This window comes from Electrona antarctica (genome assembly GCF_951216825.1).
Source record: "Electrona antarctica genome assembly, chromosome: 4".
Lineage (NCBI taxonomy): Eukaryota > Metazoa > Chordata > Actinopteri > Myctophiformes > Myctophidae > Electrona > Electrona antarctica.
Genome location: NC_136809.1, coordinates 46,936,891 through 46,961,891, shown reverse-complemented (window position 1 = coordinate 46,961,891; position 25,001 = coordinate 46,936,891). Strand labels below are relative to the sequence as shown.

Genomic DNA, 25,001 nt, shown 5'->3' with positions numbered 1-25,001 from the left:
TCAAGACAGATCTGTCCGATATTTCATATTCCATCCTAATTGGCTAACATTGGCTTTCAAAGTTTGCAGGATTGGCCTGTTTTGAACAAAAAGCCTCAAATCATGAACGCAGCGTGCAATTTACGTGAAGACTTTCCTACCAGGCTGAGGAATATATCCCACCCTTTTCACATTGGCCTATAGCGCCACCAACAGGTGGATTTTTGCAAAACACATTTTTGGAACAAAATGCCTCAAATCATCCAATAGGCCTATCTCACAGAATTTCCCCGCCCCCTTAATACGCCCCCTTTCCGCGTTAGTGGTGATAGTGTGACGTCACTCCATAGACGCTACATGTTAACAGAGGTAATTTAAGAAGTCTACAACTTTTGTTTTCTCAAGGTAAGGTTTGTTCTATCTGTTCGAGCTGATTTACCATCTTGTTTGCTACATAATAATATTGGTCTGTCACATTTTTACATTAGAAAATGTACTTAGATTCTCCAGAGAAAAAAACTTGTAAATGCTAATGTTAAATGACACCACTATTTACCGGAAGTGGGCGTGGAAAGCGGGCTGTGAGATAGGCCTATTGCCATCCAAGGCGTAAGAAGAAATGGCACCCTTTTCACATTGGCCTATTATAGCGCCGCCAGGAAGCCACAACCTCACCTGCCCTGGTGGAGATCTAGTTTATTCTGCATTTAAGCCACAGACCACCACACCATTTATTCCAAAACCTGTCTTGGAATATTTTGTTATCGTTAAATATAAGATTTTGTCCATAATTCCATGCTGTATCAATGTTGGTACCATTAGGAGATAACAATGATCAAAATAACAATTCTGCTTTAATGGTGCTTATAGAGCTTTTTCTTGTTTTAGCAGATTTTGTATTGACCTGTACTTTCCTTGAACTGTACCCATTCTGCAAACAAATGAATACAAAATTCAACCAGGGGCAGGGTGCTCATGTGGGCGTGTTCTCTCCTCCTCATCAGTGCCCATACCCTAAGTGGGGTTGGCAAAAGAGCCTTTTTGTGTAGAGTTTGCATGTTCTCTCCGTGTCCCCTAGGTTAGGTACTCTCACAAAAAACATGCAGTCATCCTGGTCTCTAAACTGCCTCCCACTGGCCAGCCGGTGTGCCTGATGGAGGGGAAAGGAACTGGTTGGAATAACTTGTTGCTTCCACGGTCTATGACGTCCAACCGGGGAAACTCCCCTGTCAGGTGAAAAGAAGGAATCATGCATAGAAGGAAGCATGTGCCATGTGGTCAGTCCGTTGCTCTCCCCAGGTTTTACTTTTTTTTTTTTTTAAATCAATCAATCTACATTCTCTAATTGTGTGTAGACTTCTTGTAAATTAAGTAATGCAGATGTTTAACAATAAGTCATAAAATTAAACCAAATTATAATTTAATTTTACGCTGTCAAGAGTTAAAGATCTATAAGGGTCCATATGGTTACCAACTCTCCGCTGGGGCCCTCCTGGAACCGCCTCAAGGACCACTTGTTGAGAACCACTGCATTACATGACAAATGTTCCCGTACAAAAAACATTCATTGAAGGTCATTGAAGAAACAACACATTATTATGGAAAATTATAGTTTTATTGTACATTTTTATGTGATTTCCAGATATACAGTCTGTATAATAAATCTGGAAACAAAACATATGTTCAAAAGGAACATAAAGTAATGGGCACAAAACAAAAGATTATTGAATTAAAATAACTGAATGCATGACAGTTTTGGCACCCTCTAATGTGGTTGCTTTTTGGGCATCATAGAAATAGAAGCTTGGTCGGCCGGTGTAACTTTCAGGTTTTCATGTAGATGTTTGATCGTGACAATGAATAGATCATCCAGGCTGACTGGATCCAAGAGTCGGAGATATGTAGTCGACCACTACATATCTTGGCCCCCACGACAAATTATAAGAAAGGGTAGGTTATTAGGACAGACTACATCCCATAGCCTGGACGGACGATTGCTCTGCGATTGGCTTCATTGTTAGACCAACCAGCCGACCAATAGTGTAACTTCATCAGTCATGTTACTGAATGAAAGGTCAAGGATATGTGTATTTATTTTACAATGCTGTAAAGGTAATAAAAAAATCACGAATCATGTTTAGAAAAATTAAATAAAAGTGCCATTTCTTATCTACGGTACTTGACATGCTATTCACATTTCCCTTAAGAGCTTTGCTCTGCAAGCCATTTACTGGATGACATGTTTTTTTGTTTGTTTGCTTTTTATACAAATCACCCTGCAAATGTCAAAATGCTTTCACTATATAAAAAAAAGAATTCCACATAGATGTCTAACCAAAGGCTACCATTAAACCGTGGCATACTGGATTTGCTTGTATTAGTCAGCCTTAGAATGAGCACATGCATATCCATTGTACTAGAAGATAAAAAACAATAACTGACACAGTGCTTCCACAGAAAATCAGTTCAAAACCTTTCCTATTACCTTTTCCTTTCTTCAAAATGAGATCAAAAAGATACTGGCCAATTATTTCTTATGAGCAATGCAGCTGCCTCGTGTACGATAGTAGCATATCCAGTTATTTTATATTCAAAACATAAAATCAATTTTGGGAATACAAACATTTCACATAATATAAAAAACTAATGAACTATTGTAATATAATTCTCTCTGCTATATTCTACTGATTAAATTGTTACATAGACCCACGGTTAAACTTAAACACAGACATATTCCTTCTTCTACCCCTTGTCAAGCTAAACCAAAAGAGCCAAAATAGTTCCTTACCATCATTGGCCCAAATCAACAGACCAATCTAAGATCTATTACAAAACAGAACTTGTAAATGTAAAGTGAAAATCTTAAACATAGTACACATTTGATATTGCGCAAAGGAAAAAAGGTTTATCTATTCCATGAAGTCAAGTTGCTGGCAGTTATCTTGTCCTACTAGTGCATATTATTACCACTGAGGAGGTAGGACATGGGAATAGGAAGTGGACATTAACAGGATTACATTGAATACGATTTGAGTCCCACAATATTTTCAGGGTGTTTTTTTGGAACTGGAATAGCCAAAGTGAAGTCTAGTGTTTACGGATTCTAAGACTGGACATCCTCATTCCAGTTCTGAAAGTACTAAACCTATGAACGTTTAAAGCCTAATTCATGCCTGATCTATACTGATAGTCGGTGTGTGTCACACACTGAAAATAGCCGACCTACAACTCACAACACGTCGGCAAAACCCTAACCATAGCAGGTCATTTTTGGCAAGCGACACAATCGTACGATGACATCGAAATTAGGCTTAACTCTATAACCCAACTCCAACCGACACGGAACCTGGTACTCTCTTCACAGTGTGTAGAAATCGAACACCTCTTCTCCACAATTACTCCACAAAGTATCACTGCTATAGCTTAATACCAGTGCTGTGTTCACCTCTGCTGCTAATCATAGATATAAAAACCTCATTGGCCGCTGCAGTTCATTGGCTCGGCCTGTATCGTAGGGAAGGCGGAAGTGCGGAAGGCACGCTGCCGGGACTTATCAATTCAATTCAAATGAGCTGTATTGACATGAGAAAACAAACATTTACATTGCCTCTGATTGGCCTACCGAACGTCCCCTTCTGTGGTGCACGCGGAAGCTTGCCTTGCCCCGAGATACAGACGCCCCAAAGACGAAGTCTATGCTGCCAACAACCAGCGCCTATCTGGAGCAGCCTAACCTTGCCTAACTCCAGCCCTACATCAAGGTCTAAGCAAGAGTCAGTTCAATGATGTTTACATCCTAGTAGCCTTGTCTAAAGCCAAAGGATTGACATTAGCGGACAGATCAAAGTCCTACTTTTTATACAGTACAACCTACCAACCTATAACGTAAAGAACCACACCACAAGCCACCAATAAGCACAATCTCCTTTCCAAATCAAGGCCACTTGTTCTTATGATACGCTCTTGTTTAAAAGAGAGAGAGAGAGCGAGAGAGCGAGAGAGAGAGAAAGAGAGAGACAGACACACCCTCAGCTAGAACACTTCTCACATCATGAATCTCTGCCATGGCATTGATCATGTACAACCAAAAAAGAAATCATGTTTCAAGTGTCCTGAATAGCCGAGCTTATAGTGAGCAAAAGAAGCCCTGCATGTTATGTGCACATGCTGTAGAATGAGCTCCGTTAGTTTTCACACCTTATCGTACATTGCATTACATAGTGCAAACGTGAAGAGAAGGCCTAAGGCTGAAGCCATTCTCTGGATAGCTAAATTACAGTAGCGTACTGTACTTCAAGGTTTCCATAATAACGGGCACGGACAGACCATATGACCAGTTCCTTTCAAAATGTCAGTTGAACCATGCACTCATCATCACATTTTGTGTTCCTCTAACCAAGTTTTATACAAAATGCTTTATTGATCTGTCTCAACGCGGGCATAAACATCCACAATCACGACTTGTGCTTAGTTTGGACCACCCGAATCTACACAGTACACACACATGCTGTGTTTTAGCTAGAACAAGATATTCTTATTCTTACAATCATTGTGGATGATACAAGTCTACTTTGGCAAAGGACTGACTGACTGACTGACTGACTGACTGACTGACTGACTGACGCACACACACACACTTCTACTATGACAAGAAACAAACAAAATAAAACACGTTAGGAAGGAAATTGGACCATTGTTTGCATAATGCGAAAACCAGCGTTCAAATAGCTCAATATAATATGCATGTTCTTTCAGCACCATGGTCAGAAGGCTGATGTCAAGTGTGTTTCTCATTTCAAAAGGGGTTTACAGCAACAAGAAGTCATAAAGTACATACTGTTCTTGACAAGGTAAGTCTGCTGTGCAAACTACAGTACAAATTCTACAGTATACTAGGGCTGCACCTACCAATTATGTGCTTAGCGATTATTCCATCAATAACTTGAAATGGAATAATCAAGAAGCATGTTATTTTTTATGTCGTTTTTGGAATTAATTGTGACTACTTTATATATCGTGGAGAAAAAAAAGCTAAAATAGATGATCTACAGTACAAGCCCACACCACCGTTAATGTTCGCCTATATTATTATGAAAAAAAAAAAATCAAATTCATATTCAAATTCCTTCTTTTTTCTATGGTCAAATGTTGATTAGTTTGATTAACCTTTGCACCCCATAGTATACTGTCTACACTGTAGGCCTACAATGTAACCAAAACGTGGTACAGTACATCCCTAAGAGTCAGTTCAAGAAAGATTGTTTCTTCCATTTTTTTCAGAGGTCTGCTAAAATAATATTTAAATCGCAAATAATTAAAATAAAATAAAATAAACATCTACCCCAAAATAAAACTAGGAAAGCAGGGGCAACTGTGTGATTTTAGTGGACCAAGCATGCACATTGTCACATACTGACAGGTGAACTTTAAGCCTAACTCTTGGTCCTTTATACTTCGGAAATCATCAGAACAATATTGCAGTTTCTTTTTTCGACATAAATCTCCATGAAAAAAATGGATCCCAAACCACCCAAATTTCCCATTACTTGTTCATTCCGGAAATATGCCTCCCTTGGCCAATCAATTTTGTCTCGCTCTTGAGCGACATCAACCTCCATTAGGAAATCTTGCAAAGGCAGGAATCGGATATGGCTCACTTCTCGTCTTCCAACTTATTCCTCCTCCTCTTCTTCTTCTTCTTCTTCATCATCATCCTCATCGTGGCAGTGAGTGATCTCTTGGGGGGTCAGGGGGAATAGATTGGGGGGCTTGATTTCACTGATGGAGCGGGTCAATTGGCTGCGCTTGCACTCTAGTTCCTTGCAGTCAATGCAGTGGGTGCGGTTGCGCGTGGCCATGGGGGACTCGATGTCTATGTTGTCTACATGGGCGTGCTCCACCGTTGACTCATGAGGCATCTGGGAAAAGAGGGCAAAAGAAATGAGCGTGAGAATGGGAATAAAGGTTTATCTTGTGTGTGTGTGTGTGTGTGTGTGTGTGTGTGTGTGTGTGTGTGTGTGTGTGTGTGTGTGTGTGTGTGTGTGTGTGTGTGTGTGTGTGTGTGTGTGTGTGTGTGTGTGTGTGTGTGTGTGTGTGTGTGTGTGTGTGTGTGTGTGTGTGCACCCTCTATGCTGTTGATTGCACTTTGTGGCGCTTTGCCGTTTTCGCAGAGAAACATTTTTTTTTATGTGTAGGCGTTCAGAGGTATTGGAACCAGTAATAAGATATGAAGACATATGGCATCCATGATTTGTAATCCAACACGAGAATGATACGTACCAGTACATGTGCAGCTCTGAAGAGATAGCTGAAGGGATAGTAGAGCAGATTGATGAAGGAAGCCGCGTACAGGTCAGCATAGCGCATGACCTGGGAAGCAAACAGGGTCTGTCTGGAGCCGCTGCGGAAAAGGCTTCCCATCATACCGTAGCACATGTCCATGTCATGGGTGACTTTCTGAAGGAGAAGGAAGAGGTAGAGAGGATATGGTGAACTAAAGACTAACCAAAGAGCTTCAGGGCAAGCTGAATCGTCTTTGAACGCCGCCCTTATCTCTGAGATGCTCTAACCACGTACTGTCGTTATTTCAGTACCCGATTAATTCTGCTTCAAAGTAAGTAAGTAAATAAGTCTTTGTGTGTACTAATTTGTTGTTGGCTGATCGGTTTGTAAAGTGACTCTTTGCGAGAGTGGTTTTTTATTGTTTTTATAATGAGAATGCCTATGGCAATGCCATGTTGGCCCATGTAAAATAAATTTGTATCTCAATGGGACTTCCTGGAAGAAATTATTAAAGGAGTAGTTCACCCAAAAAATTACTTATTTTCTAACACCCCACGAAGCCTTGAATTCATAGAGATTCTTGTGTTTTTGTCACATTCTAATAATTTGAGGAGACTCCGCCAGTCATCAAATTATTGGCTTAGGAATGTGACCAAAACAAAAATAAAAATCTCCATGACTTCAAGGTTTCATGGCTTGTGTAAGTGGTAGAAAATAAATATTTTTTTGGGGGGGTGAAGTACTCCTTTAAGTAAAGTTGGGATGGCTTATTGTCGGTATCAGCCAACCAGCGAGGGTGTCTATCTCCTTTACAACCCCTGGGAGATGGATTGCTGAGGTGGAGTACCACACCTACCATCAGCTCCCAGTACTACTTACCGCCGTGCTACTCATACGCTGAGTTGGCGGCGCCCGGGATCGAACCCAGAACCTTGTGGTCCAAAGGCGAGTGCTCTATCAACTGAGATACCCGAACACAGGGGAAAAAGTACATGAATACATGTAATAATTAATGGAATTAATGAAAATGTGTCTAAAGATAATCAATGTGAGGCATAATATACAAAGTATGCCTTGGCTAAATTTGATCTTCCAGCCATTTAGCTAATAATCTATTAGTTATATTATCCAGAGAGACTAGTAAGGACGTACTTTCAATATTATAGTTTGTAGCTGTTATGACCCCCCCCCACCAACTGTAATGACTCTCTAAACAGTGGGCATTCAATACAGTATGATCTGAGTGAGTTGGGGGTGTTTCTTAAACCATGTCACTGTATTTTCTGATCTTTGTCAATAAAACAGCATATCAGACAACAATCAGGGAGAGGTCATCAATTGCATGAAACATAAAAAGGAGTTGTATCACCATGAATGGCTGTACAACATCAATAATAACAAAAGGAACATCCGTACTCACAAAATACGCTTTAATGCGTCACAGCAGCAGTCACAAGACCTTTATGGCCTTCATGAATGCTGACGAAAGCCAGGAGGCCTTTGTCTGGCTTTCAGAAAGTTTTAGAAATGCTTTCAGAACACTTGTTTTGTGACTGCTAACTGCAATGCCTTAAAACCATGAAAACTATATTGTAAGGTGCAGATGCTCATTTTGTCATTATGTATTGTTTAGAATCCGCAACCAAAGTCCTTTGAGTTGAGTGTGCCAATCCTTTGGACTATGGAACAACATCAAAACATGGCAGTGGGACATTTTGTTGAACAGTACCTTGACTCTTCTCTGGATAGCGCTGATGTCTGGTCTCTCATTGCTACTGCTGTCCAGATGCCTAGAGGAGGATTAGCAGAGGGGATCAGGGACAAAGACAGAAAGGAAGAAGAGTGCAATGACATCAGTGTACTAAACAAAAAGACAGAGTGCTGTAAAACTGCAGGTGAGCTGAGGTTAATAGGCCAGTGAAACCAGTTATCAAGTTTTAGACTTTACCCTGAAGGCAAAAAAAGGTTATTCTCTCTCACATACATATGTGCGCGCCCACGCACGCAAGCGCATACATACACAAGGTCGGTGCTGATAGTGCAGAGAGAAATAAGGGTTCAATGATTGGCATATGAGAGGGTCATTGGGTCAGAGGTGGGAAACAGTTAAAAAGTTGGTCCTACTCACTTGTAAAGCTCAGCCAGGAAAATGTCCAGCCCCTGCAGTTCCTCGAATAAAGCTGTGAACAATATGGAAGGCACAGTGAATCTCTCTCCCCGCACATCATCACAAAGGTTTACATTTTACATGCCAGTTGAATCTTTAATCACATATCGCATTGGCATGTACCTGTGCGTGCACCTGTGTCTGTGCATGCAAACATGTTTGTGTGCATGCGGCTGAGTAAATATGTATGCAAGCGAATACGAGTTCTGACATTGCATTCAACAACTATGTGATTAACAATTACTCAAGTTGATTTGCTTGCTGTATGTCAGTAGTCCATGAAAGGACACGCGAGCCCCGCATACACGCACATTAAACTAGGATGGGATCTACTGTATAAGTGTGTGTGTGCATTTGTGCATATACGCGCAAACACACGCTGAAAAGCCTGGTGTAGCTCGGCCGGAGTTCGCTGTATGCCAAGCAACGCATCGCTCTGAATGTGGCCCGACTGACTGTGTGCACGTGTGTGCGCGTGTATGCCTGTGTATTATGGGCAGGCATGTCATGACAATGTTGCGCTGACTGGCTGTTAGCTGGGGTTGCAGTCACACATTCACTTTTGTAAAACATGTTTTTTGCTCTTACTCCTCCAGATTTTGTCCAAAAATCCCGCAAATCGTTACAGTATCTCTATAGTCATGTGCTCAACACAGATCTTTCCGATATTTCATATTCCATCCTAATTGGCTATCATTGGCTTTCAAAGTTTGCAGGACTGGCCCGTTTTTAACAAAAAGCCTCAAATCATGAACGCAGCATGCAATTTACATGAAATCTTTCACGCACTTTCCTACTAGGCTGAGGAATACATTCCACCCTTTTCACATTGGCCTATTATAGCGCCAACAGGACCTGCCCTGGTGGAAATTTCTTTTGTGTTTTTGGGGCTCCCATATGTGTTTTCTATCCCCACAAATAACCAATTTTGAACAATCAGGCTTTCATATAATATAGGTGCTTTAATGGAAATTGCTCTCAGGAACAGCTCGACTGATTTTGTCCTCATCGTGATGTCATCAATGTCACCCTACTTTTCAATTCCTCCTCTTCTTCAGTCTGCAGGTCCAAATTTGCATTTCCACTTTGTTTACAATGTCCACCATTGTTGATTTTCCAAGCTGGCATGGAATGGAAACAAGCCTGGGTTTATCTAGCATCAGTATTATAATGACTCAAATATTAAATAATCTGCATATCAGCACCCCCACCACCTCAGGACATTGTGGTACTGCAGCTAAAACTGCTTTCAAAGTCCAGAAAGAAATGACAAGGACTGGTTATATCAGAGTGGTGATTGAGGCTCAAACCATTAGAAATAACTTTGAGGGACATAGACAATATGATATTAAATATTAAAATCAGTTTTGAAATGCATGTTATTTGCGCTTTAAAAAGGCTATTTATCTTATTAAGCAGGGACAAAATAAGTGTTCTTTGTGCCTCAACACAATACCTCTCCTAAATATTTGCTGTGCATTTTTGGAGGTGAATATTTGTCAAAGTGAAAATTTGTATTTTCATATACTCTGCACCCCAATATTGGTTGGTTAGGAGGGGATCCAATTTGTATAAGCTTGGTTTGACTGTACTAAACAGGCATAGGCATTTCTAGGGGTGGGGGCAAGGGGGGCAGCCCTGCGGGGACCGCACGTGGCCTGCGTCCCGCAATTTTATTTGCTTGTGCGCATGGGACCGGACCATGGTCTTATTCAAAAATGATTTGTGGACCTTCAGCATTTCTAGTTGAGTACCCCTGTAGGCTTGGGCAATATAGCGATATTACCGTTTACCGCGATATTTGAAATCAATACCGGTAATATCGCGGAGTATATAAATAATACGAATACCGGTAATATCGCAGAGTATATAAATAATACCGAATACCGTCATAATACTAATATCGTAATTTTACCGTCATGTAAATATGAAAAAAAAGAATACCGAATACCGTCATAATACTAATATCGTAATTTTACCGTCATTTTACCGCACAGTACAGTGGAGTACAGCACAGTACAGTACAGTACAGTGGAGTACAGTACAGTGGAGTACAGTACAGTACAGTGGAGTACAGTACCGTACAGTGGAATACAGCACAGTACAGTACAGTACAGCGGAGTACAGTACAGTACAGTGGAATACAGCACAGCGGAGTACAGCACAGCACAGCACAGCGGAGTACAGTACAGTACAGTACAGTGACATACAGTACAGTACAGTGGCATACAGTACAGTGGCATACAGTACAGTACAGTACAGTGGCCAAAACAAGAAATAGCACTCTATGGGGAAATTCAGCCCGTCAGTGATATATATTAATGTTTTATTAATAAAACCGATAATACCGATTATCGCGGTATTATTCACGTTATCAATACCGATATCAAAAAATCAATATCGCCCAAGCCTATACCCCTGCTGTACCCAGTTTATCTGGAAGGTTCATGTCTGTGTGTACTGTATGTAGGTGCATGCAGGCTCACAGCTCTTGTCGGTCCAAACATGCAACTCCTGGGCCAGCTCGGGTATCACCAAGAAGGTCCTCCAGCCCTGGCGCTTCTTGGACTTGAGGATGTCTCCGAAGATGTGGTCCCCGATGTAAACGATGTCCTTACCCTTGGCCCCCAGTAAATCACATACAATGTCTGAAGAGCCTGGCAATAGGTGACATTAAAGGACAACTTTAGTTTTTTTCAACAAGGTTTAGTTGTTATTAGAGAAAGTAAAAGATGAGTGTTCATTTTCTTTTCATTTGCTGCTTTCTTTCATTTTAGTGAATTTAGCTATTTTTAACAGGGAGGCGGGGGCATTCGAACATGGGGCTAAATATGTATTGTTTTACAAAATGTTATAGCAATTTCTTTTTTAATTATTTACTATAGTCCTACTAGATCTATGGCCAGATTATATCTGGCCACAAAAGATCACGGGATCTATTGAATGTGAAGGAGGAGGTGACAAACTGACATATTGAGCCTACGACACACAGTATGGCATCCCCCTAGTACCTCTACCTTCACATTCAGTAGCTCCTGTGATCTGTGGCCAGATGTAATTTCCTGGGGTCTAGTAGGACTATAGTAATTACTGTGTCCAGTAATGTAATTACTGGAAAGTGGTTAAATTGCATTTAACCACTTTCAACCTGGTTGTTACAGGTAACAATAATAAAAAAAAATGAAAAATCTTTCAAAAGAATATTTCCCCTCAGCCCTCATAATTCTCAGAAATAACTAAAATAGCGATCCACAAGCTCACAATGTATCGTGATGCGTTGTGAGCTTGTAGAGTGGCTATCTTCTATATGGTGAAGTATATACTGTAGGACTTAAGTGATTAAGAAACAGTACAAAGATAGATACACAATCACATCAATCAGTGGCTCAGGAGGTAGAGCGGCCCCCTTTTAATTAGAATGCCTAAACAAAACAACCATGGATCGCCTCCAGTTAATTCAAAATGCTGCAGCCAGACTGCTAAGCCAGGACCAATAGAAGGTGCCACATCACCCCAGTCCTAGCCTCCTTACACTGGCTTCCGGTAAAATTCAGGGTTCATTTTAAAGGGATTGTCATTAAAAAAATGTAATTTTTCTTAATTTTTTTTAGGTTTTCTGAGCTCAATTTCACCCAAAAGAACGGAACTTTTAACATTCAGTAGATTTTCTGTGGCGTTTTCTGGCTCAAACAGGTAGAGCACCTGAAACTCAGAGCGAGTTTCCTGCTGTTTGTGATGTAAGAGACAGAAAATCCCATATATGTCAATGGGATTTTCCAGCAGATTTCACTGTTTTCATTGTTTTGCCTGTTTTCATTGCAGCTCAGAAGACTTCCAAACGCCAGAGAAAACTCCAGACCACAGAAAAAAGTTCCGGTTTTTTGGATGTAATTGAGGTCACAAGACCTAAAAGAAAAACGAAAAATAAAAATAAATAAAAAATAATGTCATGAAACCTTTAAGGTCCTGGTGCTCACCTATAGAGCTCTACATGGTCAGGCTCCATTATACATGTATTTAACTGACCTAGTCCAACGTTACGTGCCAGAGAGGTCCCTAAGGTCTGCGGATGTTAACTGTTCCAAACACCAAACGCAAAACACATTGACAGAGCCTTTCAGGTTGTAGCGCCCACACTGTGGAATGCTCTTCCGCTTGAGATCTGCAGCCTCGGTGGACATTTTTAAGAACAAACTCAAGCATTCCCGGATGTTACATGATGTTTTTCCATGTGTGTGTTGTTATTTTGCTGCTTTGTTTTTTTCTCTCTTTTTTTTTTTTAGATCAATTGTACGTGCCAGTTTTTTGTTCAGTACTACTCTGTTGTATTTAGCTTGTCTTTGTTTTTATTCTCTGCATGTAAAGCACTGTGAGTTTTCTCTGTGAGAAGTGCTATATAAATAAAATGTACTTACTTACTAATTAGAATGCTCCCAGTTCGATCCCCACACTCCCACTGAGTTAGTGTTGAAGTGTCCTTGAGCAAGACACTGGACCCTAACCCATTTTAAATATTATGTTATTTAAGCTCATAGCGAACCACTGAGTGGCGCGCTACGAGCTTGTAGGTCTGCTATTTTTGAAAAATCGTGAAAATATTTATTTCAGAAAACTGGAGGATTTAGAAGATTTCTTTTAAATTTCGAGGTCAGACCTAAATGGGTCAACTGCTCCAGATGAGCAGTTAGGGTCGCCTTGCATGGTGTCCTATTGCCATTAGTGTGTGAATGGGTGAATGTAATGCACATTGTGTGGTCAGTTACATACAAACAATCAGTGTGTTTCAGTGTGTGAATGGGTGAACGTAATGCACATTGTGTGGTCAGTTACATACAAACAATCAGTGTGTTTCAGTGTGTGAATGGGTGAATGTAATGCACATTGTGTGGTCAGTTACATACAAACAATCAGTGTGTTTCAGTCTTACCACCAGAATAGACAATGCCATGTTGCAGTGGCCCTGTGTAGGTCCCTATCTTCAGTCGCCCTGATATCTGAAATGGACAAGAAATGCATGGTATTGTTAAAGGGAGATGTTAACGGGAGAGACCGTGGAAAAATACAAAGCAAAGACAAAATCACTGACCAGAGAACCAGTTTGAAGAAAATGTTTTAGCCAAGTGCTATACCACAATCATGTCATTAAATTGATTGATTAGTTTATGTATTAGGTTACATTACAAATCTTTCTTTTGTATTTCTCTCATATGTTTCTGTTCTGCTCTCTTTCTGTTCACCCTATTTCAATCCTGTAAACTAATCGGCAATGTATCGAGTTCAAAGCAACCATTGCTCATGCACAGGAGCACTTCAAAGAGGCTCTGTGGTTTTTTTTTTTTTTTTGGAGGGGGCATGGTGTTCTGTGCAGCTGCGTCTGTTCAGTGTGTGTGCGTGCGTGCGTGCGTGCGTGCGTGCGTGCGTGCGTGCGTGCGTGCGTGCGTGCGTGCGGTTCTTGCTCACCGTGTCCACCTGTCTGAGCACTGTGCCCTCCGCAAAGAACAGAGGCTTCCTGGCGTCCACAAGGATCAAGTCAAAGTAGGACTTCCATGGCCGGTGGGCAGTGCCATGCTGCAGTGGGCATAATCACTCATTAAACAATCGGCATGATTTCCGACAATGTCATGCTGGCGAACACAGCCGGTCTACAAGCTCACAACGCGTGGCAAGCTTGTAGCTCAGCCACGTTCGGCATGCAACATGGTCATACAATGAATGTATAAATTGGGCTTCACACGTTCAAATGCATATTCAAAGTCAAACTGAAAATGTGCAAAACATGCACGCATGGAACATGATCCATTATTTACCAAACAAGAGCAGAAAAAGAGTTAGTCTCACTTTAACTTATGCTGCTAGGAAAAATATTCTGTTGTCTTAATTAATGAGAAACCGCCAACAAAGAAAGATTGGCAACCTGTCTGCTACACTCCACAACAGATGCCTTCTATAAAATATGGCACCCTTTTATATATATTTGTTTATTATTTTTTATTTTATGGTCCGATGTAGCTAATAGCTATATGTGTATGTCTATGTCCTTTGTTCGGCAACCTGAGCTGAGCTCTCTATGTTTGTTTTTGTTTTGTCATCATCATAAAATGTAAAAATCTATACAAATATTATTGAAAAAGAAAAGTGAAAAAGTGTTAGTCTCACCTTTGGGCCGTGCGGGAAGTCAAACAGGTAGGTCATGATTTTCTAAGAAGAAAAACAAACACAAGTAAGCTGTCATTTCAGATGAAAGGCCTCTGGATGTGGAACAGCAACAAATCCTGCAGCTGTTTCCTAGAGAGTATTCAAGTGATCCACTGTTTATGCACCTCTCGGAAACCCTCAAACCCTATCATTTTTGGACCATATTCTTCTTTTTCAGCAGTCTTGTCTGACAGTAACAGAATTCATACTCACGTCTGTGTATTGGTAGTCACTGTTGGTAGCCAGGAAGACCTTGGCAACTTCATTCATTCGACTGAGGAGAAGAGGCAGTTTTCCCTAGGTTGGGGGTGAGAAAGAAAGAGAGAGAGAGAGAGAGAGAGAGAGAGTTAAACACAGAGTGGCAAGAATGAAAGACAAGGGAAAGAGAAATAGACAACTAAGACAAGACCTTAGAAAAAAGTCAGTCAAATTGTAGCACATCTTGTACTTACATCTTTCACAACAAACTTCTCCAGGTTCTCTACTGTCTTCACCTTGAGAGTACCCTGCAACACAATATGTCACATATGGCCATCATTTAAGTACTTTCAACCTGGCGTCCCTATTTTAGGCATGTCATTCCAGGCTAAAACCTTTCTGAGATCTGGTGTCGACATAAAAAGTGGTCTAAGAAGTACAGTCGTAACTCAAGTCCAGTTCTGTAAGACTACAGTGGTTTAAGGGCCCTGTTTTGGAACAGGGTTCCCACACATTTTCAGCAATGAATTTGCAAAACATTTCCAGAATATTTATCACAATTTCAAGGCCTAGCTATATAACAATTATTCAGCGCAATAGTGAGTCTAATGCCCAAAGACAGGCAGTGTAGCAAAAATAAAGCATAGAATATAGAATGGTATAAGTCCATTCCAAACCTATCCTAGGGCATAGGATCACGCTTCAGCACAATGTGAGCTTGTAGATCTGTTATTTTTGTTACGTACACATTAGGCTGCAATCACGCAGCCCATTCTGCAAACTACTTATTATGTTACATATTTCGTGTAATGTTATACATGTTTTGGATTTTTTTTTTTTTAAATATCGAAATATATATTATTTTCAAAATATTTCCAGGAATTTCACGACTGTGTGTCAATGTCAATCTAAAACCAGACAAAATGGCACAATGCTTCAGTACATCACACAATATGTCACCTTGAAGTGCACCCAGTCTACAGCATCACGGACATCCTGGAACATGCTCTTGAAGGACATGAAAAGGTCACCGTCCTTGAAGCCAGTCTCACAGCTGGGGGAGATGAGGGAACACACGCACACCCACACGCACGCACACACGCACGCACGCACACGGACACAGCCGTAGGAGGGGCCTCAGCTTTACAAAACACTAGCCATTTTCAAAACACATGTTTTTTTGTTTGCTTTTAAATGGGATAGTCTTCCCTTGTTGGAGGGGTCCCCAGCCAAACAGGAAAGCATTCTCCCCCTAAAAGACCAACAGCCAAGTTTCAGAGGACAAAGGAACATGCAGCCATTCCAATCCAGATTACATACAAACAAGGTATATCTCAAAACTAATCTGAAGATTAGAAAGACACAAAGCATATGATAAATGCTAACTTCTTAGTGATTAGTCATTTATTGTGTATCTGTATAACTATTACAGTCAGGGGAGGATGCATGCATTTCTATGATTAGGATGAGAAATTAATGACTTATCTTTATAGCAATTGAACAGTACAAGGGTTCACAGATTGAAGTCGTGTACTAATCAGGAATGCAAATCAATACCCATTGAAATCCATTACATTTTTAGGATAATCATCTACGCTTATGCTTAGTAATTATGACAGCTGGGCCCTCCATGCAGTAGGGCTGTCTCATCACCTTATTTGGGTTGGCACTGTCTTGTCATTGTGTCACCGTGCCAAGTCCATAAATCTGTTTTAGCGAAAGACAAGTAGCATGACTAGCATTTGCTTACCTTGCATATCTGTCACAGTTGGAGAAGAAATCCACTAGGCAGGCAAAGAGGTAGGTTTCTAAGGAGAGATCATTAAATAAAAAAAAGATTATTATCTTTATTTACTTTTGTACCTGCACCGTTGACTTAATGATGCAGGTTCAGGGCACTCGGGTGGTGCAGTGGTAAAGTACCTGCCCACCGTCGCGGAGTCTAGGGGTTCAAATCCACCGCGGTGCATCCGGGGTTTTCTCAGGTGTCTATACAAATACACATTACACACTTGGCCCGTATTCGGGGGAGGGAAGTCGTTGGGTGATATTTGTCACTGCAGTGCACATACTCCTACGGACTGGGGCGGCACCTGTCAGCCAGGGAGTGCTGGGTGGGAGGAGTGGGACGGAGGTGCTACATGATACATCCTCCCGGTGGGCGCTCCTTACTGGCAGGTGAGCCAGTAGGGTACAACAGCAGTGACAACACACAGAAATGTGGGTGGGGAGGAATTAACGACAAAATTGTGGAGAAAAGGGTTAACTAATGCATAGTCCTAGAGACCTCTCAGTGCCTGCTATCCCCCAAGAACGCACAAGGCAGAGAGAGCTTCCTGTTCGTTCCGGCAGGAGAGAAAGGACAGTGGGCGGGTCCGCGGGGGGGTGCCCTGGGCGTGGCGGTCACTGGGGTGTGGTCAGCACTGGTTTGCTGCACCTGGCCGGCAGGTTTCTCACTTCCCTGTTGGCCAGGTGTGGCCCTCTCTCCCGGTGCTGGTTGCGCCTCGGTGGTGGCTGCGCCCAGGGTGCCCCTCCGTGGACTTGTCTATAGCTGGAAGCCTGGAGGAGAGGGGCAGTGACTTGGCCAATCACTGCTGACCCGCCAACTAGAGAGTGTAGTGGTTGAGGGTTGAAACAATCTAAGAAGGTTGGAGAGCACCTGATGACCTCTCTTCCAGGCCAAGGCTTCATCCATTAGGAATGGATTACATTCGCATCTTCGATGTATTTACAAACTGGCTACTCTAAATTTAAGGAAAGAAATATATATATATGCCGGTTCAACTCAACAACCTTGGGCAGTATTATGCGTGTCTTAAGTACCAGGTCTTATTACTTAACTTAAGACCTGGATGCGTGATCAATGCCATTTGGCTATTCTGAGTGGCCAAACAGCATTGACCACGCCTCCAGGTCTTAAGTTAAGTAATAAGACCTGGTACTTAAGACACGCATAATACTGCCCCTTGTCTCTTAAAATGTTTGTTATGCTGGGAGACGCACATACTTGTTTGAACCGGTCTTGAACCCTGAATGCAATCATGCTGTTTCTAATCAGGTTTATTGACCTACCTGGCAGGTTGAAAAGAGTGTTGAGAATATAGAAGCGCTCGGTGTCATCTCGCTGGATGAACTTATTTGGGTATAGCTCCCTTGTTTCAGGGCTGAAAAGGGTAGAAAAATCATTAACATCAGAGAAACGACTATTGACGGTGTTGTGCAATTTGTAAAACAAGTTTGTATTTACTGCTAACTCACCCTCGTAGAAAGTTGAAACCATGGACACAGACTAGGATGTTGCCATAGGCATCAACCTTCAACAGGTTTCCATACATGGTATCAAACACAAGGCCTCTGAATGTTGGATAAGGGGGGGAAAAAAGAACACGATTTGTATTGACCACTTCTTACATTATAACAAAAGGTTTGAAAAGTAAAGTCAATCCATACAGTTGATAAATATCATCGCATGCTTTAATTTAAGGTCATTTTATTTCATGGCTCTTGAATTCTTAACCACGTGAACCCTAGTGACCCTATTCTGGGCTTGCCAGTTGCCATAATACTAGGCAAACATTCTGTGTAGCGAAGAGATTTGATGCAGAGGGAAAAGGGGAGTGGGCCGTGGATAGACCCCTGGGGGATCCCGGTCAATTAAAGGGAAACTTCACCCATTTTGCCAAAAAAATATATGTTAACACTTTAATTGCCCGGAACTATTTAATCCATTACATTCATGCGCCCAGTCGATTTATAAACACGGACGCCTTTTCCGGACGGACCGGCCGGAAGTTCATGATGTTGTGTAGCAGCTAACAATAGCCACAGCACTATAGAGTCGATCGACAACAACGGGAGACAAGAATAAATCTATCGAGACTAGCGACTGGACCGCGGAGCGCCGTCTAACACAGGATCTTTTTTCAGAAAAAGACGGGATGATTTAGATCGCGATTTATGAACGTTTTAAGATTTTCGTTTTCATCAGCTAAACAGGGGAGGGAGTTTTTCAATGACGCCTCACTCTTGCGCGTCACAGAGGAGAGCCCAACAGGCGCGCCTGGGCTATACAGCCATGCGATCTGTTCTCGTATCAATAAACTTCGTCTTTTGGACAATACTTCGTCCTGAGCGTCGGGCATTACTAATAGAAAGGACAAAGAACTTCGTCCTGGGCGATGGGAGTGTTAATGACGTTTAGAAGATTTAGAACACTTTCCTGGGGGTCTTTATGTGTGTAATATGTGGTTTTAGATATTTTAGATTTTAGCAGTGAGCCCAGTGTCTCTGATGTCATGGACACTGGACTCACTTACTTCCTGGACTACATGTTGTCTCAGTAAGACAGACCTCCCCCTATCCACGAGGAGGAGCAGTGCACCAAAGCATTATAGGGATTGTAGTCCAGGAAGGAAGTGAGTCCAGTGTCGATGACATCAGAGACACTGGGCTCACTGCTAAAATCTAAAATATCTAAAAGCACATATTACACACATAAAGAACCCCAGGACAGTGTTCTAAATCTTCTAAACATCATTAACATGTATTTTTCTGCAAAAAGGGTGAAGTGTCCCTTTAATTAGGTAGGGTTTAAGTGATCATATTGATTACAACAACCCTACAGATAATCCCCCCCCCCCCCCCCCCACACACACACACACAAATCTAGTTCTGTATGAACCTTTCCCCATAATGTGTAGGTATGTAGGTCAACCCCTCAGCGTCTGACCTAAATATGTAGCCATGTTGCTTGAGTGCAGAAAGGCTTTTGATGTGTGTTGCGAACTAAGAGAGCGTGTGGGAGAATTCCTTCTTGTTTAATCAAGTTCCTACTGGTCTGTGAAGTCATGCTGCTGAGATCAGCGCCCCACATAAAGTAAACACAGTACCGTGGCATTGTGGCAATCAGATATCATCATCATCAGGTGTGTATCTGTGATCGCTCTTACCTGGTGGGGAATGAGGGGTCATAGACGAAGCTGAGCAGCTCCTGGGGGTAACCGATGGAGACAAGGCGCTCCACTGTCAGTTCAAAGCCAAGAGACTCATATTCTGGTGACTTGTACACTGAAATGCACAAGCAAACACACATGCAACAGGGTTAAACAAGATAGTATTGTAACAAAGTAGAAAACTCTTAGTCACCTATGATACTGTATCAATAGAAGATGTTGAAGGATTGTCAAAAGTATGTATAAACTATACTATAAACTCAGTCATTTTAATAGTCTTGGTAGTGTTTTTGTGCAGCCACTAATATGGTCACAAATTATATGTCATTTAAAATGAATGATATAATGTTATCTTATGAAGCAATAGTGTCAGTCCTTATACTATTTTTATTGTCATTGAGATCTAACACTGCATAGTGCATACATTATTATGCGTTGCAATTTCAAGAATAAAAGTTATCTCAATACTTTGCAAATACACATTCTATCATTCCAGTGTGAGCAGAATGTACAATGGCAGTACATGAAGCGTAGCATGGCGGAGGTCTTGCACGCCTCAGCTGTAATTGTCTGTCAGTGACAGTCAGCTGATTGTATCAATCATATCAGGCTGGCTTCCTATTCCTCATTCACAGCTGTGCTGATCATTACGTCACACACTCCATGCTCCAATCAGAGCTCACGCTCTTAACAGAGCGGTTCCTTTAAATACGGCTCTGCATTCACAAGATCTCTGCTCGTCTTGCTGCCTGCTTCGCATCCACTGCTGCCTCCTCCACCTTTTCATCAGAGTCTGGCATAGGCTAAAGTACTTGTGAATAATGTCACAAGTAATATCACCGCTGATTCAAGCTAAATATCAATGTCAATGTATTGCTTATGCACTACTATGGCATTCCTATGGGGGTTCTGCTTAACGTTCCCTGATTTTGCTTAGCATGCAACTTATACAAAATTCACGGAACATCTCTCAGAGCCTTTAACGCCAAGTTTAACTGTATTCCATTTGTTGCAATGAATGGTTAATCAACGTGAGTGCATGTTTCTGACTGAACTGTAATTATTGTCCCATGGCAAACTTTGGGTTTCGTTATGTTTGACTTACAGTACAGACACTAGACAGTCTGCCTTATCCTGACAAACAGTTACACAACCTGTATGTGACTTTTGTTTCACCCCTTGAAACTCTGTAATGAGGTTACAATATTATGACAACAACTTGCTCCTGGACATACTGTAACACGCACACGCGCACACACGCGCACACACACATGCACACGCACACACACACACACACACACACATCCCTCGTATCAACAACGGCCTGAATGTCCTGTGAGCTAATCCACAGAGAAACAGGACCCGGCGTGAAAAAGCAGCTTGGCTGAAACCCTTAGCAGCAACTCTAATGAACCCTGCGGAGACCAATGACATTTCAGGAAACAAAGCCATCATCACCCCCTCTTAAAATAAACCAGATATTTCACCCAAACACTGAGCCAACAGTAAACCAGTGGCAGGTGCTTAAAATAAAAATACAGATGATGCGAAGTTCAGAGAGACTGGCAGGGTAGTAACATGCTATCTGACACTGGAAAGAGTATTGTCACTGTCGGACATAAAACGTTTATGTCCAAAAAGTTATCATTAGTCACAGTATCTTGTTGATACCTATAATGGGTCAAATATTGACCACATTGAACCTGGCATGGCATCCCGATCTTGTCATTATAGATGCTCAAGAATTTTCAAGAATACATAAAATAGCAGAACTGCATGATCACAGAGCTTGACGATCTGCTATTTCCGCAATTGTTGTAGTATAAAATAGGGCATTCAGAAAAAAAGAAGAATACACAGATATACATACAGGGTTTCTGCCCGACAGCGACAACATGCCAGGTGTTATTAATATAGAATGTATAATGATGATGTTGCCTGTTTTCTGGTTTCATGGTGGGTGAAGGCACTAAGGCAGGCCCTTTGGTGTTTATGTTTTTATCATTTTATGCTTGGAGGACGGACGGTTGGAGGGAGAACAGCACTGTAGGACAAATAGGGACGCATCCATTTCTGTATCCATTTCCAATGCAGCGGTGCAAAATGTGTGTATACTGTACTTGTACTGTAGGTTAGAAATGATATCACACGTTTATGTGTACCCAAAGATACAGTGCTGTGCAAGTTATACCAAGGAAGGCTATAGGATCTTGTCGTGAGCGAATGTATTACATACTAGCCACATTCTTTTTTTGTAGTTCAACACCCCCCACCCTCCTGTATAGTCTCCCAGCAAGTTAACAGAGAGTTTTGGGCTCGGTGCCCAGAACCAGCATGCAAGACCAGATTCCTCCCTTACCCCTCTCTGAGCTCTGAGCCACCATAAAGAAATCTATTTTGAGAGCTATAACCCCTCTGTCACCTTCTCTATCATCACTCTGTCCGTCTGTCTGTCCATCTCTCTTCACCTCGCGGGGATGCCCTCCTGACTCTGTCCCTGGAAGAAGAGCTTCGGCCATGTCTACTCCAGTATAGCTCCCCAGTACAACATTCTCACCAAACATACACAACAATAAAAACTAACTAGGATAATACTGCAGCCTGTAACAAAACGTGTGACTGCCTGGATATCACACAGGCGCATGCAGTTGGTTCATTAGGCAGTAACTACAGCAGCGTATCGGTCACAGTGGCTCCAGTTTACACAAACATAACGAAACGAAACGAAACCAATTACGAGGTTTAGTGTTAAAACATCACAGACAACGGTCGTTCTCAGCTAGGTTATTGTAGTTAACTGTCTGAAACCGAAATGAGAAAAATTTACAGTATGGGGGGGGGGAAACAATTAGTTAATTAACCCATTTAGGCCTGACCTCAAAATAAAAAGAAATCTTCTAAATCCTCCAGTTTTCTGAAATAAATATTTTCACGATTTTTCAAAAATAGCAGACCTACAAGCTTGTAGCGCGCCACTCGGTGGCGCGCTATGAGCTTGTAGACCTGCTATTTTTCAATAGCTAAATTATAACATAATGTTTAAAACACCAAAAGGGGTTCCCGCCCAAAATGGGTTAAAACAAGAACTACAACTAAGCTTGTGTGAAAATCTAAACAAATAGTATTTTCATTTATATAGTTATATAAATAACTATAGGCTAAAGGAAGATGTATTGTAAACAACGATCAAGACACTGATTTAAGACATTCTATCTAGTCATAAATGGCCATTTCAGACTCCTAGAGCATCTGTGCATTATCTTTGCCATAGGAAAACACATGGAGGCCATCTGTATTGAAAGTAGAAGAATGTGATTACAAAGTGTTAGAGCTGGGGGAGAAAGTCTATGCCTGAGAAATGTATCTTTTCAGTGTTTTTTTGTGTGGGGACGGGAGGCTGGTCACGGTTGCTTGGCAATATCCTTGGCTCTCTACATTTTATTGGGGCCCTCACTCCCCTTCTGTACACACGTTCTCGTATTTCTCGCGCTGACACTTCACTGACAAGCATGTGCATCCCCATAAGCACCCGTCTCCGACCTAGATGCATTGCTGAGGGAGCTCGCACCCAAACGGCAACTATCAGTTACCTCTTATCCCTGAAAGGTCCAAGTGCTTAGAGTGTCTGTATGGGGTGGATGGGTGTTACAGCAACAGCAGAGATCGGTTTCTGTTCTAAATGTAAGGTATAATCCATGAACACAAGGTAAACAAACTTGTCCTCTTGCCTATGATAGGTTAGTAAATTAAACTGTCCCTCATGTGAATACAGAGTAGTACAGTACATGAACGTACCCTGCTTTTAAAATGACCCTACTTACTGTAGATGTCACTTAGCTATCTCTATTAGAAACTAACTGCCTTAATTGCGACCAAAGGTCGCAGGTAACTATGGAATTGTGCGTTTTTCGTCACTCAAAATCCCCATACATTGGGCGGTTTTCATCACTAAAAATCCCCATACATGGGGAAAGCCCCCATATATTGTGCCCAGGTCTCGTGACATCACTATGACATCATCACGGATATTATGCCCATATACGGGAATGTACCCATATCATCAAAACCTGTACACTCAAGACACTGCCCCGCTGGGGACGCTGTGGGTGCTTGGGGCGTGTTCTCTCCTCCGCGTCATCAGTGCCCATACACAAGGAGGGGTTGGCGAAAGGGCCTATCTTTGTGGAGTTTGCATGTTCTCCCCGAGTCCCCTAGGGTAGGTACCCTCACAAAGACATGCAGTAATCCTGGTCTCTAAACTACCTCCCCCTGGCCAGCCGGGGCACCTGATGGAGGGGAAAGGAACAGACGTTTTTATTTCCAGGGAGAAAAAAAAGTCTGGGGCCGAGTCCACTTCAATTCGGCATACAGTAGCACAAACGTCGATCACTCTCTGCTGATTTCTGATCTTCTGCACCTTTGTTAAATTGACGCACACACGTACAGTACACACACACACACACACACACACACACACACTCCTCTCTCTCTCTGTCGCTCTAATTAATTAATTAGTCTCATGTCGCGCAGCTGCGTCTAGATTCTCCCGGCGGATCCTGCCGGGAGCTGCCTATGCCATAGAAAGCATAGGTGAAAAGAAGCTTGGACTCTTGGAAGTGTAGCGCCCAGGATTACATTAGATAATTGACACTGGGTGAAAATGGGTTGCAAAATCGTGGTATAAAAGTTTTACGATAAAAAAAAGACACTCAAGACACGCTCCATATAAGGCCAGTGCACACGACCTCGCCCTTCAGGGCAAGGTCTGGACCAGGTGCTGGTTCTGGACAACCCGCGGTCCAACGTGATTTCTGTCTGTCTCTCTGTGTCCCTTTATTCATATGGAGTTCTGTGTCAGGCATGCCTAAGTATGAAGTGTGTGTGATGTCAGAATTGTGATGCCAGAACAGGCCAGCTCCATATATGGAGCCTAGGCAAGGGCCCTGTCCAGAGCCTGGGCAGAGGCCTTTTGTGGCGGTTCTGGACAACCGTGGGTCGACCGACTCGACACCGGGCACTGCACTCCCTGTCGGGGTGTGGAACGCGTGTGTCAAATTTGAAGTCGGTGGGGGCGAACGGTTCTTGAGTTACGTGAATTACAGACGTACACACAGACGTACAGACACGTGGTGCATTTATATATAAAAATAATAATAAAGATAACATAAGATAAGATACTAGACCGATGCCCGTCTGTAGAGCACAGAGTCGGTAACGATGGAAGTTGG

At 42.0% G+C, this 25,001-nt stretch overlaps 1 protein-coding gene across 5 annotated transcripts in view; it reads right to left on the bottom strand.

Moving 5' to 3' along the window:
• Window positions 1-1,585: 1,585 nt before the first annotated feature.
• nt5c2b (5'-nucleotidase, cytosolic IIb) overlaps window positions 1,586-25,001 on the bottom strand; it is an 80,803-nt gene continuing 57,387 nt past the window's right edge. For 4 of the 5 annotated variants that reach the window (XM_079500415.1, XM_079500413.1, XM_079500414.1 and 1 more), the window contains 15 exons: window positions 19,771-19,888; window positions 18,080-18,175; window positions 17,894-17,985; window positions 16,572-16,629; window positions 15,782-15,875; window positions 15,076-15,129; window positions 14,837-14,920; window positions 14,585-14,626; window positions 13,889-13,996; window positions 13,356-13,422; window positions 10,915-11,085; window positions 8,390-8,441; window positions 7,991-8,051; window positions 6,259-6,435; window positions 1,586-5,897 (listed from right to left, as the gene is read on the bottom strand). In XM_079500415.1, the coding sequence (XP_079356541.1) occupies window positions 5,652-5,897; window positions 6,259-6,435; window positions 7,991-8,051; window positions 8,390-8,441; window positions 10,915-11,085; window positions 13,356-13,422; window positions 13,889-13,996; window positions 14,585-14,626; window positions 14,837-14,920; window positions 15,076-15,129; window positions 15,782-15,875; window positions 16,572-16,629; window positions 17,894-17,985; window positions 18,080-18,175; window positions 19,771-19,888 (1,520 nt within the window). In that variant the 3' untranslated portion in view covers window positions 1,586-5,651. Of the gene's footprint in view, window positions 5,898-6,258; window positions 6,436-7,990; window positions 8,052-8,389; window positions 8,442-10,914; window positions 11,086-13,355; window positions 13,423-13,888; window positions 13,997-14,584; window positions 14,627-14,836; window positions 14,921-15,075; window positions 15,130-15,781; window positions 15,876-16,571; window positions 16,630-17,893; window positions 17,986-18,079; window positions 18,176-19,770; window positions 19,889-20,241; window positions 20,343-25,001 lie in introns of those variants that run through there. The other variant, XM_079500416.1, reaches the window with a different exon arrangement.